The sequence below is a fragment of the Macaca thibetana genome, chromosome 16, assembly GCF_024542745.1.
Source record: "Macaca thibetana thibetana isolate TM-01 chromosome 16, ASM2454274v1, whole genome shotgun sequence".
Lineage (NCBI taxonomy): Eukaryota > Metazoa > Chordata > Mammalia > Primates > Cercopithecidae > Macaca > Macaca thibetana.
The window spans coordinates 71,365,908-71,381,140 of record NC_065593.1 but is presented as its reverse complement, the minus strand read 5'-3'; the positions used below and the strand labels follow the sequence as shown (position 1 = coordinate 71,381,140).

The 15,233-nt window shown below is 48.3% G+C and overlaps 2 protein-coding genes across 7 annotated transcripts in view; both read left to right on the top strand.

Annotated features, from left to right (window-relative positions):
* ARSG (arylsulfatase G) overlaps positions 1 to 15,233 on the top strand; it is a 147,591-nt gene that overhangs the window by 115,894 nt on the left and 16,464 nt on the right. For all 6 annotated transcript variants that reach the window (XM_050762449.1, XM_050762446.1, XM_050762448.1 and 3 more), the window contains one exon: positions 7,216 to 7,324. In XM_050762449.1, the coding sequence (XP_050618406.1) occupies positions 7,216 to 7,324 (109 nt within the window). The remainder of the gene's footprint in view (positions 1 to 7,215; positions 7,325 to 15,233) is intronic.
* Positions 14,589 to 15,233, top strand: part of PRKAR1A (protein kinase cAMP-dependent type I regulatory subunit alpha) — a 132,206-nt gene continuing 131,561 nt past the window's right edge. Inside the window, exon 1 of the mRNA XM_050762473.1 lies at positions 14,589 to 14,592. The gene's annotated coding sequence lies outside the window, so the exon portion shown is untranslated. The remainder of the gene's footprint in view (positions 14,593 to 15,233) is intronic.

The window sequence follows — 15,233 nt, the reverse complement described above, 5'->3', positions numbered from 1 at the left end:
GCCTGGGGGTAGACACTTCTTCCTCATTCTCCAAAGCAGCTTCCTGTCAACTAACTATGCCACAGCCTCCGTCTTCCTCTCTGCCTGGAATGCTGCTGAGGCTCTGGGAAGCCAGGCAGCTCCCTGCTCGGCAGGTGGCCATGTCCTGTGAGTCAAAGGGGCTGGGGTCCCTCTGGCCACCTGCTCCTCCTCACCCAGTTTCCCATCAGTGGGATGTCTGCACGGCTCACTGTACGGGGGCCAGACTCAAGAGTAGATGAAAGAGAGAAGGCGGTCAATGTTTTCGCAACGGAGTAGGACAAACAGTACTGGGAGTCGTGCAATTTTCTCCCTGAAGCCAGGCTGCTGCGTCAGGCCACGCGCTGTCTTCCCCTGTTCTCAGGGCCCCCAGGCCCCCCTGCTTGTCTTCCCTTTCCTTTCCTGGCTGAACCGCCCAGCTCAGCTGATGGGATGAGGCAGCGTCTCCTGGAGTCATCTTTTCACCCCGTGCGTGTGGACTGAGAATACTCCACTTGGCTTGTGCCCTGCAGGGGCGAGGAGACACAGAACTGGGGCGGAGGCAGAGCAAAGCAGCCCTGCCCTCTCCCGAAGAAGAAGGGCACGAGTTAGTCACCCCCGCTGTCTCTGGGCCCGCAGCCTGGTCCAGGAGGCCTGGCTCTCACTGCAGCCGCCTTCCCTTCTCCGTGCCAGATCTGTTTCCTACCCAGGACAGAACCAACACCTTGTTTTTCCCCTAACTGACTGCTCCTCTGTCTGGAAAATCTTTTCTTGTTTTATTTGAAGAGCAGAACTGTTCCTTCCTCCCCCTTGGTGATGAGGAAACATTCTGTTGAATTTGGCATCCAGGCTCCTAGGAGACCTTGGTTGTTTGTAATCTGATGCTATCAGGTTGTTGCATAATCTTTCCCACTGGGAAGCCGTCTCCGCATCCTGGGCCTTCTGTCCTGTTTGGGGTCGGGGGTGGGGCAGGGAAAAGTCAGAGGTGCCATGGGGTGAGAGAGCAAGGGATAAGGGACTCTGACTGTTGGCCCTGGCTGGGGACTGGGCCTGCTGGTGGAGACCCAGCAGAAGTCAAGCTGTGTCTCTTTCTGGGACTTTGGCCACCAGGCTTAGTGGAATGTCCTCATTCCATACTCAGGGCCACCCCAGGCCAGCCGGAGTCCCAGGCTGCCCCGTGTTTCTAGAAAACGAGTACACTGTACGCATCCTTGGCAAGGGGACATACTACATTTAGAAACAAAGCCTGCTTCTTTATTTTATTTTTGTAGAGGCAGGGTCTCACTCTGTTGCCCGGGCTGCAGTGCAGTGGTGTGATCATGGCTCACTGCAGCCTTGACCTCCTGGGCTCAAGCAATCCTCCTGCTTCAGCCTCCCTAGTAGCTGGGGCTACAGGTGTACGCCACCATGCCTGGAACATTAAATTTTTCTTTTTTCTTTTTTTTTTTACAGAGATGGGGCAGGGGGGTCTTGCTTATTGCTCAGGCTGGTTTCGAACTCCTGGCTTCAAATGATCTTCCTTGCATTGGCCTCCCAGAGTGCTGGTAGTACAACTGCGAGCCACTGCACTGGGCTGAGAGCCTGCTTCTTTAGAAGGTTATTAGAATGTGCACTCCTCAGAACAGGCGCGCTACCCAGTCACAAATGCTAATGGCTTTGTGGGCCCGGCAGGTGATAAGGAACAAATGTTTGTTTTTGTCGGTCATGGGCAGTGTTAGGAATTCAATAAACTGGAGAGAGGACCCTGCCAAATGACATTCGGCATTAGTTAAAAGAAAAACACCATGCATGCCAAACCAAACTGTCGGAGGTTGTGCTCTCTGCTATTTTCTCCCCATAGGTAATTTGGTTGGCACTCCTCTGGCAGGCATTATGCAAAAGTACCTTGCTTAAAGCTTTATGTACACTATCTTATATAGCTGTTCCCACAACCCTATGAGATAAATACAGTTGGCCCTTGAGTGACATGGATTTGAACTGCGTGGGTCCACTTAATACATGAATTTTCTTCTGCCTCTGCCACCCCTGAGACAGCAAGACCAACTTCTCCTCTTTCCCCTCCTCTTCCTTAGTGTACTCCACGTGAAACAACGAGGATGAAGCCCTTTACGATGAGCCACTTCCACTTAATGAATAGAAAATATATTTTGTCTTTCTTCTAATTTTATTTTTCTTTCCTTCCTTCCCTCCCTTCCCTTTCCTTCCTTCCTTCCTTTTCTCTTTTTTCTTCTTTCTTCGCTTCCTTCCCTCCCTCCCTCCCTCTCCTCTTTCTTTCTCTCTTTCTTTCTTTGTTTCTCTTTTCTTTCTTTCTTTCTTTCTTTCTTTCTTTCTTTCTTTCTTTCTTTCTTTCTTTCTTTCTTTCTTTCTTCTCTTTCTTTCTTTCTTTCTTTCTTTCTTTCTTTCTTTCTTTCTCTCTCTCTCTCTCTCTTTCTTTCTTTCTTTCTTACTTTTTTCCTCTTTTTCTTTTTTGACAGAGTCTTGCTGTGTTGTCCAGGCTAGAGGGCAGTGATCTAATCAGAGCTCACTGCTGCCTCAACCTCCTGGGCTCAGGTGATCCTCCCACCTCAGCCTCCCAAGTAGCTTGGACTACCAGCTAGGACTCCCAAGTAGCTGGGACTACCACACTTAGCTATTTATTTATTTATTTATTTTGTAGAGACATGGGGTCTCACTATGTTGCCCAGTCTGGTCTCGGACTCCTGGGCCCAAGCCATCCTCCTGCCTTGGCCTCCTGAAGTGCTAGGATTACAGTTGTGAGTGACTGTGCCTGGCCAGGATTTTCTTACTAACATTTTCTTTTCTCTAGCTCACTTTATTATAAGTCTACAGTATATAATACATATAAGATACTAAATATGTCTTAATTGAATGTTTATGTTATTGGTATGGCTTCCTGGTCAACATAAGGCTATCAGTAGTTAAGTTTTGGAAGAGTCAAAGGTTATGCCCAGATTTTCAACTGCGCGGGAGTCAGTGCCCTAACTCTTGTGTTATTCAAGGGTCAACTGTACAATCATTTCCCTGCTTCCTGGCTGAGATGATTGAGACTGAGGGAGGTTATGAATTCTGCCCAAGGCCACTTGGTTGGCAGGGGTACCACTGGAGACCTGCCTGCCCCCAAAGGTATCGTCCTAATTATTCCTTGAATACTTCTTCAGCTCTGGTTTTCAGGCCACTGACATCAGAATTACCTAGAATCAGAGCCCCACCCCGCACTTATTAGATTAGAATTCCTGGGGATAGGACCCAGAAATCCATATCTTAGATGAGATCTCTTGTGGTGATTCTTCTGTATGGAGAAATTTGCGAATTTCCTTGTTTGCTGCCTTGCCTTTCTGACTCAGTGAAACATGGCCCTTGGGTCCCAACCAAGAAAGACCACTATTCCTCCGCGTGGGCAGTGGTGAGTGTTCCTCGGCCTGCCCCTGTCTCGATGCATCATAAAATGCCACTTCACTTCCGTAACCAGAGAAGCACAAATAAGCAAATTCATGAATCATGGTTTTGTTTATATTTTGGTTGCTGTGGCTAAATATTTATTCCTTTAAGTAAGAGGCTCTGCTTTAATTAGAGTCATAAGTAACCACGAGTGCATAGAAATGCATTCTCATGGCCATAAGACATGCATTTCTCGACAGAAAGCCGAAGGCAACTAACACTTTTAACGTGCCAGTTCCCGATCAAAGTATGGAAGCTTATCTAAATGAATGAATAGTGTTTGAAATTGAAAAGTGATTAGAAGTTTCATTTATGGATTATCTATTGTTCTTACTATGACTTATAAGGTCATATTTGTGACGCTGTGGCATAGAGGTATAAAGGCGTGGGCAACAGAAAGCCTGCGGTGACGATGACCATTAGCTACATTTAACTTTGAAATGTGCTGTGTTCTCTTCCCTATCTTGCCCCTTGCCCTCTTTCCCTGGGAATGGGTGCTCTCCGCACTAAACCCCAGGAGAGTTTTAGAAGATCTTGATGTCAGAGCCTCACTGCAGGCTGATTAAATCACAGTCTCTGGGAAAGAGACTTTGGCATGGGTATTTTTTAAAAGCTCCCCAGTGATTCTAATACATATTCAAAATGGGAACCCCTGCCCTAGGTTTAGTGAGCGAGGGTGCTGGCTGTGTAGTCAGACCGGCATTCAGATCTTGACTCTATCATTTTCTTTCTTTCTTTTTTTTTTTTAGACAGAGTCTCACTCTGCCACCCAGGCTGGAGTGAAGTGGCTCAATTTTGGCTCGCTGCAACCTCTGCCTCCCGGGTTCAAGTGATTCTCCTGCCTCAGCCTCCTGAGTAGCTAGTATTACAGGCATGTGCCACCACGGCTGGCTAATTTTTGTATTTTTACTAGAGATGGGGTTTCACCATATTGGTCAGGCTGGTCTCACACTCCTGACCTCGTGATCCGCCCGCCTCAGCCTCCCAAAGTGCTGGGATTACAGGCGTGAGCCACCGCGCCCAGCCGGCTCTATCATTTTCTAGCTATGTGACTTGGGGGCAAATTACTTCGCCTCTCTGAGCTTTGGTTTCCCCATCTGAAAAATGGGGACAATAGTAGCTAACTTGAGAGGGTGTCATAAGGATTCAATGAGATAATGCCAGGAAGCATGTATCTTTATGCTGAGGAGCACTTAACTTGGTACTTAGTAAGGGCTCAATAAATAGGAGATGCTATTGTTGTTATTAATATTATGTTTAATTTAGAATAACTACCCATTAGTGGGAGCAGGTATTACTGAAGAATATTGGGGGATTAGGAGTAGCTACCTTAGAATTCAGCCTTTACTGGTGCAGATAAAACACAACACGCCTGTTTAATACAAGCATATGCATCTCATAATTAGACTATACAACCCTAGGGGCTGATAGAATGCTAGTCAGATCTTTGTAAGTTTTGTCCACTCCTAGAAGTACCAGTGAGAAATTGGAATTTATAGCAAGACGGTATCTGCGTTGTGGGTGATACATAAATATTTAAGAATTGCTTGTTCACACTCTAGACCCTTTTAAGATGAATCCCTTTAGAATACAAGATCTGTGGGCCTGTGATCATTTGCACGGCTGGCATATATAATTGTGTCTTCCTGTTAGAGCCAGAACCCAGGGTGTAGCCTGCACTAGCCGACTAGTCTCTACAACAGAAAGAGGGGATTGCTCCTTAAGTGACCACACTAAGGGACTTCTCTCAGCCAATCTTTTTCTTTCTCCTAATTCCTGAATCTTTTGCAAGGAGATTGTCTGCTTTGTTGACTACACCTGTTTTATAACTAGCCGGATTCCTCCAAACCCCTCCAGCTTTCAATCCTTTGCTGAAATAAGACAAGCACATTGAAATGTTTTTCTCTGAAGAGCGTATTAGGAAAGTCAGTCAGCTACAAGAGAGCAAAACAAAAGGTTGTGGCAAACGAGAAGAATCCCTAGTGGTGAAGACCGAGTAGCAAATTTATTAATTAAAGATCAGTTTACCCTTCTGGAAACATCCTGGAGGCAGAGACCAAATCCTGTGTTCAACCCTGGTGCCACTGCCCACCCCAGTGCCTTCTGGTGGACCAATAGACCTAATGGCTTGTTTCCTGGAACTACAGCCTTGATCTTTCCTTAGCATCTGGCCTCGAAGGTTAAGCAAGACTATTTGAATATTGTACACCATGGACATGCAGATAAACAGGCTCCCCGGTTTCACCCACCCATACCCCAAGCGTCCACAAAGATGCCCCCATGGGGGTGGAAGTATCCACAAAGCCCCAGCACATGCCTTTGAGCGGATGCTTCCTCCCTGCTTTTTGGCCCTAAGCTGAAGCGTAAGTCATACATTCCAAAGCCACGTGGAAATGTGTCTTATGCTTGTTGGAGTTCTGGATTCTTTGTTCCAAGTGCGTGAATAAATTGGAGGGAGCTATATGTATTTATGGGAGACGTGGTTCTCGATAGGAAGGATGTATTTGAGAAATGCTGGGCTAGATCAAAGAGCGTCTCACTCAGCCTGCAGAGACCCCAATTGGATTTTTGAACCCCACACCCTTAAACATAAACAGTCCCTAGGACGTAAGTTATTTTGTGTTTTGTTTCTTACTTCAAAACTTGAGGGACTCCAAAGCTGGTTATGAAAAAGCCCTAAGAATGCTGAGCATTTCCCGTGTGGTGTGCTGGGCCAGGGACATCAAAGGTTCCATTTGCAGCAGTGCTAGCACAGGGCGACAGAAGCCTTCATCTTGTTCCTCCCCGTGTTCCTCCCCACATAATTGCTTTTATTATTCACACCAACCAAACAAAGGGAAATTGCATGACCACAGTGTGTGTGAGCCACACACAGCACTTGCGTTGGAAAGGCTGTGCACACGCTAACTTTGTGGGATCCTTGGCCCTTGGCTCAACCAGGATGAGGGTGGGGTGTGTGGGGGGGTGGTGGGATGGCCGTGGTTCATGTAACCCAACATGTATTCAGGATGTTTCCATCAAACATGACCTCATCTCTTCCAGCCCGCTAGCCATCATTATTATGGTGGTCGCTTTTGACTTAATGGGTACAAAAATAATTCTTTTAATAACCAAAGTGGAAATTCATAGATTGCACGTAGTTGGTACTTACCTCCCCCAGGAGGCAAGAGGTTGGAGCTATTACTGACACTGTCTCCATAACATCAGTACAACTCATTAATTCAAGGAAAAACAAAGCAAAGCAAAACAAAATAAAGCCATAAAATCCATGCCAGATCGGTTCTTGGACGTTGAGCAGATCAAATAGCTTCAGAAGTTTCCTTCTTTTTCTCTTCTTTAATAGTTGTATTTCTTCATCCTAAACAGTCAGTCACATTATGATCACTAGGAAGAGAAATTCACTCACTCAACAAAGATTCGTTAAGCCCCACTATGTCTTAGGTGCATGAGACTGATGAAGTCTCATGATGTTGAGACATACAACATGCAAATCAATAAATGAAAAAAATAATTTACAGTGGGGAAGGTCTCATGAAGAAAATAAAATGAGGTGATTCAGTAGAGTGAGGCAACGTTTTACATCTGAAGTCCAGTAAAATAAAAAGCATATACTGAAAGACACTAGCTAGTTGAGGGAAATAGCTAGTTACCAAAAATGTCATTCCTTTGTTGGGGTTACTGGAAACTCAGAAAGGGGTTCTCCCAGAGGCTAACTCTTAGCTGAAAAGAAATCTGGAGTTATCACCATGGATGAATCAGCTGCTTCCCCTCCTCTCACAGGGGGAAGTCCAGCCAAGCAGACGACCTGGGAAGGAGGGCACCGGGTCCCGGCACTGGCTTACTGGCCTGGCAGAGTTCCAGTTAATGTCACCAGCACTGCCTTGTTAAGGTATGAGACCCAAACTACCTTGAGATGTCGGGGCCCAGAGCAAGAAAAGTCATGGAAGCATGGGTGGCTAGATGGAGGCATGGGTGGCTAGATGGAGGCATGGGTGGCTAGATGGAGGCATGGGTGGCTAGATGGAGGCATGGGTGGCTAGATGGAGGCCTCAGGAAGGTCATTCACCACTTGCCTTTTCCAGGTGTTCCCAGACACTTCCAAGACTGATTGTAGAAGCGATGAAAGTAATAGTGAAGTGGGGCCACACGTGGGGGCTCACTTCTGTAATCCTAGCACTTTGGGAGGCTGAGGCAGGAGGATTGCCGAGGCCAGGAGTTTGAGACTACCCTGGTCAACATAGCAAGACCCTGTCTCTAAAAAGAAGGGAAAAGAAGAGAAGAGAAGGGAGGGGAGAAGAGGGGAGAGGAGGGGAGGGGAGGGAAGAGGAGGGAGAAACAGTGAAGTGGGACTTGAGCCATCTTCTGGGAATAATGCCTGAGTGAAGAAGGGATTGGTTGGTTTCACGTACATCAGCATTGGGTCCTGGCTGTGTCTGCTGGAGAGAAAGCCGCAGAAAAGGCGGCAACAGCAGCATCTCCCCTCTCAGCCTGGGCCAAGCTGACCGAGGCAACAGGTCTTTTGAGCCCTGATTATTCCATCCTTGGGGTTAAGACAGGTGTCTTAGGGGTGGCTGTGAGAAGCCGGCTAGTCTCTAGCGATCCGATGGCCCCAAGAAAGGAGTCCAGATGTCCACTTTCCCTGGAGGAGGGTGGAGAAGAAAGGTGGCCCCTCCGGGCCATTAGGGAAAGAATGCATCCTTAGGTGAAGACATTCCTCCTGCCTCTGGCCATGAAGCTTCTCAATGAGCTAAGTGTCTGGGTGCTTCCTTTATTAGAAGGAAGCTCGCTGCATAGCTCACTGCAGACCCATCACATCAGGTCAATGTGGTGTCTCACCATGACTGTTATCCCTGCATTAAGGCAGATCCAGGAGGCCATCTCCATGGCAGAGCTTGGCTGTGCAGCGTCTACGTGAAAGCAACGTCTTCCCAGCTATGGAACTATGACTTATCCTGTGGACATTTCACTAATTCAGAGAGGACCTTCCTCTCTGTGGTTCTGCCCTGTGTTCACTAACAAGGCGGACCCTCCGGAGAACCCTGTGCTCATTCATGTGCTCAGAAAACTGCTGGTTAAAGACCAATTTCCTAATTCCAGAGGTTCTTTGCAATGAGCCCAGTGAGTCCTGGCGTAAAGAACACAGATGAGTAGAGGCAGGCAAGCTTTCTTGGCACCCTCTGACTTCCCGAGATCCAATGGGGAGGAGGGGAGAGACTCAAAGTCCAGGGGAAAAGGGGAAACAGCTCTGAGGGCCAAAGTATGGGGTGGGTGGGCGTCAGCCCTGGCAGCCTGTGGGGCCCCCAGGAATTCCGGGTCAGCCCTGTGCAGTCAGGAGGGGGCAGCGTGCTGTCAGCGGGCACCAGCAGGTGTGACAACAATAGCAGAGCCTGGAATCTGTGATGTCAGGCTGCCTGGGAAAAGAGCCAGGCAGGCTGCTTTTTATAGGGCTGACTTGGTGTAGTCAACGCGCTTATCAAGAGGGGCCAAGTGTTCACGGGCTGGGCTGCACGTGGACAAGTAACTCAGCCGTCCCTCAAGTTGCATCACAGAAAGTCAAGCAGTGTCTTCTCACTGGAGAATGGTGTTTGCACCTACAGTCAACCGTGATAAAACCGTCTCATCTCGTTGATAATGTAAGGCCTTAGAGAGACAACGGACTGAGGGGATGGTTTGGTGACCCAAGGCAGCGAGTTCTTGGTACAAGGCAGTGTCTGCCTGAGGGCCCCTGGAATTGTACCAGGACAATATCAATACACCGTATCAGCACCTCCTAGGAGATACATTAGGTTGGTGCAAAAGTCATTGTGGTTTTTGCCATTACTTTTAGTAGCAAAAACCGCAATGACTTTCACACCAACCTAATATATAGTGTATCTCACACACACATATATACATTTTATTTATTATTATTATTATTATTATTATTATTATTTTTGAGACGGAGTCTCGCTCTGTCGCCCGGGCTCAGTGGCCGGATCTCAGCTCACTGCAAGCTCCGCCTCCCGGGTTTACGCCATTCTCCTGCCTCAGCCTCCTGTGTAGCTGGGACTACAGGCGCCCGCCACCTCGCCCGGCTAGTTTTTTGTATTTTTTAGTAGAGATAGGGTTTCACCGTTATTATATTTATTTAAGAGACAGGGTCTCACTCTGTCACCCAGGCTGAAGTGCAGTGCCGAGATCATAGCTCACTGCAGCCTTGAACTCCTGGGTTCGTGTAATCCTCCCATCTCAGCCTCCCGAGTAGCTGGGACTACGGGCATGCGCCACTCTGTCTGGCTAATTTTTAAATTTTTTGTAGGGACGGGGTCTCTTAATGTTGGCCAGGCTGGTGTGGAATTCCCAGTTCCAAGCACTCCTCCCTCCTGAGCCTCCCAAAGCACTGGGATTACAGGCATGGGCTATCACACCCAGCAAGGCTAGTTTTTGGTATTAAATTAGGCTGGACTTCAGCCAGTCAGTTTTACCTCTATAGATTTACCCTCTAGCTGTTTCCCATGTGAATTCATGTTAAGCAAATTTGGGCGGAGTTTCCTTACTGCCTGGGCAGGCTGTGTGTGTGTTTCTGTTTCCCTTGACACCTCAGGTTCAGCTCGACAGAGAATGGTAGCATGATCCAAATTCAAGACATTGATGCTAATGCTTCATGCTGTTGGGCCCAGCCCAGCACTCCCCCGTGCCCCGCCCAGACTGCATATCACCTACTCTCATTCTATTGCTTGAGGAATATAGATCTTCCAGATCAGAGATAACTCCCTTAAGCCACTAAGAGCTAAAGCCAGAGTCCCTTAAACCTATATCCTTGAGGCCCTGAGGAATTATGAGCATCAGAGAGGGGTCAGGTTGCTATAAATATGAATACAGAAAAGCAAAAGAGAATGTATGGGAGAGGGGGTGGGGGATCCATTCACATGGATCCCATTGGTTTTAGAGATAACCAGTGTTAATATCGGTGTGCACCCGGGTGATGTCATAAGATGAAAGAAGGGCTTTGCACATGACCCGCCTCTACAGACACAAGTACAGAATGGGGAAAAGGCATTTATTCCACAGATATTTATTGCCATGTCCAACTCTGGGTCAATCATTGCTCCAGGGACCGGGGAGGTGGCAGTCATGAGCAGACCAGACAGAAAGTTCTTTCTTTAGGGGCTACCTTACCTTCAGGAGGGCAGGGCTTTGGCAGCACATGTGAAAAAGTTGCAGTAGTTTTAACCTAAAACTGTGATGCAGGCTTTCCCAACTGTGGCGTGGTTGAGATTTTGGACTGGATCGCTCTTTGTTTTGGAGGACTGTCCTGTGCGCATTATGGGATGTTTAGCAGCAGCCCTGACTTCTACCCATTAGATGCAAATCGTATCCCCACCCCACCCCCTCAGTTGTACAATTAAAACGTTTCCAGACAGTGCCAAATGTCCCCGGGGAGGATGAACTCACTCTGGCTGAGAACTATGGCTTAGCGGAAGCTCTCTTAGCCATATGCAAGAAGGGGAAGGGCCTGCTCTGCCTCTGAGCTGGGAGACCCCTATCTCTGCTCTGAATGAGGATCCATCCTTCAGAGATGAACTGGGGCAAGTATGAGGTGAGCAAAATGTCAAAAAGGACTTGAAACAGTCTCATTTGGAAAACAGCTAAGGCCAGGCGCGGAGGCTCACACCTGTAATCCCAGCACTTTGGGAGGCCGAGGAGGGCGGATCATGAGGTCAGGAGTTCGAGACCAGCCTGACCAACATGGTGAAACCCCGTCTCCACTAAAAATACAAAAATTAGCCTGGTGTGGTGGCCTGTGCCTGTAATCCCAGCTACTCAGGAGGCTGAGGCAGGAGAATTGCTTGAACCCAAGAGGCGGAGTTTGCATTGAGCCAAGATCGCGCCACTGCACTCCAGCCTGGGTAACAGAGTGAGATTCTGTCTCAAAAAAAAAAAAAAAAAAAGAAAGAAAGAAGAAAGAAAGGAAGGAAGGAAGGAAGGAAGAAAGAAAGAGAAAAATAACTAAAGCTGCTGTGTAGCCAGAACAGGTAATCCCCTGGGCTACCTCGAGACCCCTTCCTTCCTTCCTTCCTTCCTTCCTTCCTTCCTTCCTTCCTTCCTTCCTTCCTTCCTTCCTTCCTTCCTTCCTTCCCTCCCTCCCTCCCTCCCTCCTTCCTTCCTTCCTTCCTTCCTTCTTTCCTTCCTTGATGGAGTTTCACTCTTGGCACCCAGGCTGGAGTGCAACGGCATGATCTTGGCTCACTGCAACTTCTGCCTCCTGGGTTCAAGTGATTCTCCTGTCTCGTGCCTCAGCCTTCCCAGTAGCTGGGACTACAGGCATGCACCACCACACCCAGCTAGTTTTTGTCTTTTTAGTAGAGAGACTGGGTTTTATCGTGTTGGCCAGGCTGGTCTCGAACTCCTGGCCTCAAACGATCTGCCCAGCAGGCGAGGCCTTTCTGCATCCTCCTTGCCACTGCCCCATCTCCACTCCTAGGTTCCTTCAGCAACTCCTTGGATAAGAACACAAATATGCACCCTTCCTACGAACAACCTTCGGAGCCTGGGCTGGCCAGTGCCACAGGAAAGAAAAAGTACATATTTTCATAAGGGCAATGCAACCTGCAAAGATGTCACCCTGCCCACTCTGAGGACAGCCTTTTGTGCCATTGTGCAGAGGAATCTCAGCCCTCTCCTGTCATCATGAGTGGGCTCATGGCTGCCCTCGTCACGACCAAAAAGCCCACTGAAGTGGGGTTTCATCCCATCAAAGGCCGGGAACCGCTTCTCCATCAGACCCATGAGGCACAGTGCCAGAGTCCACGGAATTTTGGAATTTTTTTTTTTTTTTTTTGAGATGGAGTTTCCCTCTTGTCATTCAGGCTGGAGTGCAATGGCACGATCTCGGATCGCTGCAACCTCACCTCCTGGGTTCAAGTGATTCTCCTGCTTCAGCCTCCCGGGTAGCTGGGATTACAGGTGCCTGCCACCATGCCTGACTAATTTGTTTTGTATTTTTAGTAGAGACAGGGTTTCGCCATGTTGGCCAGGCTGGTCTTGAACTCCTGACCTCAGGTGATTCACCCTCCTCGGCCTCCCAAAGTGCCTGGCCTTCTTTTTTTTTTCTTTTTTTAATGGAGGAAGAGACCCATGAAGGTAGAAATGACTTCCTTCACTATCATGGACTGTGGAGCCATGAAAGCTGGAATGTGGCTCTGCCAAAAGTCAGGCATCGAAATGAACAGGGGCAACTTTAAAGTATAGGTTTGTATTTATTTTGTCTCTTTCTCTGAGGTTTTAAAGACTCCCAGGCCCAATTTCTTCGGTGGAGTTTGAGGTTTGGAGTAGCTGGGGTGCCCTTGGCACCCTTAGTAGGGCAGATGCTTTCTTCAAGTTCACATGTAGGCTGGGGACGCAGCCCTGGGATGACACTGGGCTGCATGTGCCAGGGAGTGTCTCCCTTTTCTAGCGCTAAGCTCAGGGCCTTGGCTTTTTCTGTTACTTAAGGAAGGACTATTTGACAGCCCCAGCTTGCCAAATTGGGATGGGGCTGCCTTGAGTGGCCTGAGTCACTGGACATGTTGAAGCTTTTCTCATGGGCGAGAGGCTTTCTTTGGGCTCTGGGTGGACTAGGTACCTCTGAAGTTCTTGCCAAAGTCTGAGACATTAGGATTCCGTGAACATTAGATTTAGTGCTATATAATTAGGATGCTAAACCCCAGGAGAGAGCGGTGGGGGGAAATCAGATGGAAAAAGAAAGTACACAATACTTTCCAAAATCGAACGCAGATCTTGTTTCTCTTGCTGACTGATTTGACCCATCTGTGACGCTGATCTCTCTTAGGGGCACAATTTAGAGAAAACTTGATCAAACAGCTCCAAACCACCGCGGCCTTTTCAGGCTGCTTTGCGGTCCTCTTTGCTTTCCGGTTGGTGGCAGGAACCTTGGACTCTGGACAGGTTTCTGGACTGTTCCGTGCTCTGTGAGTGCTGACTCTGCATTCTTGACTTTGCATCAGAGTGGGATGCCAGGTCCTGGAGCTTGTTTCTTAAGAGATAAGCCACCAGCTCCATGGACTGTGGGAGAGAAAGGCAAACAGAAACACTCTGTACTATAGTCACTGGAGAGATTCTGCCTGGGGTTGTAGGTAGAGCCCTGCAGAGGAGAAGGAGGTGGCCAACAGGAGACGGAGCCTCAGAGCAGGTCCTTTCTGCAGCCCCCTTACAGGGCAGATATCCCCCCAGCCCCTCAGATATCTGATTGGGGAAAGTGGGGATCTGTGGCCCTGGAGGCTTCCCCGTGAACGGTGCATGCAAAAGCCTGAAGTCTGCTGCTGCGCCCAGCCTCAGGGCTATCAGGGCCTCTTTCCTGGGAAAGTCTAGCTTCCCATTAGCTCAGCCCTCCTGGCTCCAGTAAGCCCCACTGACTTCCAGTTGGCCTGGCCATCAGATAAACGGCTCTGTTGAAGGGGCAACCTCTCTGTTTTGCTGAAGACTTTTTTTCCCCCCAACATGAGCACAACAGGCTGGAGGAGGATGTGCCACAGGTAGAGTAACCTTACACCATATGACTTAAAAAAAAGTCACATGAGCAAAATCCACTAAAATACAAACAATGGCTGCCTTTGGGTGATGGACTAAGTGTGTGTTGTTCTCTCTTGTATTTCCGAATGCTCTCATTTTTTCTACCATAAACATTCACTTTATTTATTTATTTATTTATTTATTTATTTATTTATTTATTTTTAGAGACAGTCTTGCTCTTTCACCCAGGCTGGAGTGCAGTGGTGCAATCTCGGCTCACTGCAACCTCCACCTCCCAGGTTCGAGCCATTCACCTGCCCCAGCCTCCCAAGTAGCTGGGATTACAGGTGTGCGCCCCCACACCCAGCTAATTTTTGTATTTTTACTAGAGACAGGGTTTCGCCATGTTGGCCAGGCTGGTCTCAAACTTCTGACCTCAGGTGATCCACCCACCTCAGCCTCCCAAAGTGTTGGGATTACAGGTGTGAGGCACCGCACCTGGCCGCATTCACTACTTTGTTATGGACTAAAAGAGCTAAAATAAAGAGGGTGGAAAGTTTCACATATCATGGCATTTTTTTTTTTTTTTTTTTTGAGACATGGTCTCGCTCTGTAGCCCAGGCTGGAGTGCAGTGGCCGGATCTCAGCTCACTGCTGGCGGGGGGGGGGGGGGCCGTGAAGCTCCGCCTCCCGGGTTTACGCCATTCTCCGGCCTCAGCCTCCCGAGTAGCTGGGACTACAGGCACCCGCCACCTCGCCCGGCTAGTTTTTTTTTTTTTTTTTTTATTTCTTAGTAGAGACAGGGTTTCACCGTGTTAGCCAGGATGGTCTCGATCTCCTGACCTCGTGATCCGCCCGTCTCGACCTCCCAAAGTGCTGGGATTACAGGCTTGAGCCACCGCGCCCGGCCAATCATGGCATTTTGAACAAAAACTAAATCTTTTATAATACAGAGACCCACCCAATGGAAAATGCAGTGAATATTCTCTTGTGGACACCTGTCCCACACTGTTTCTAAGCAAATGGCTGTCACCAAGCTGGTGACAGGTAGAACCCCTCAGTTCTTAGGTGGGCTCACAGGGATTACCCTTGGGAATCATTAACACATAAACATCCAGTGAGTCCTTTCTGAGTGCCAGGTCTTCTCTGTGCTTTACATGTGTGTTTCATGCCCACAACCACCTGTAAGCGGGCACCAATGTGGCAGTCCTCCTTTATCCACGGTTTCGCTTTCTGCAGTTTTAGTTACCTGTGATCAACCACGGTCTAAAAATATTAAATGAAAAATTATAGAAATGAATATAAGT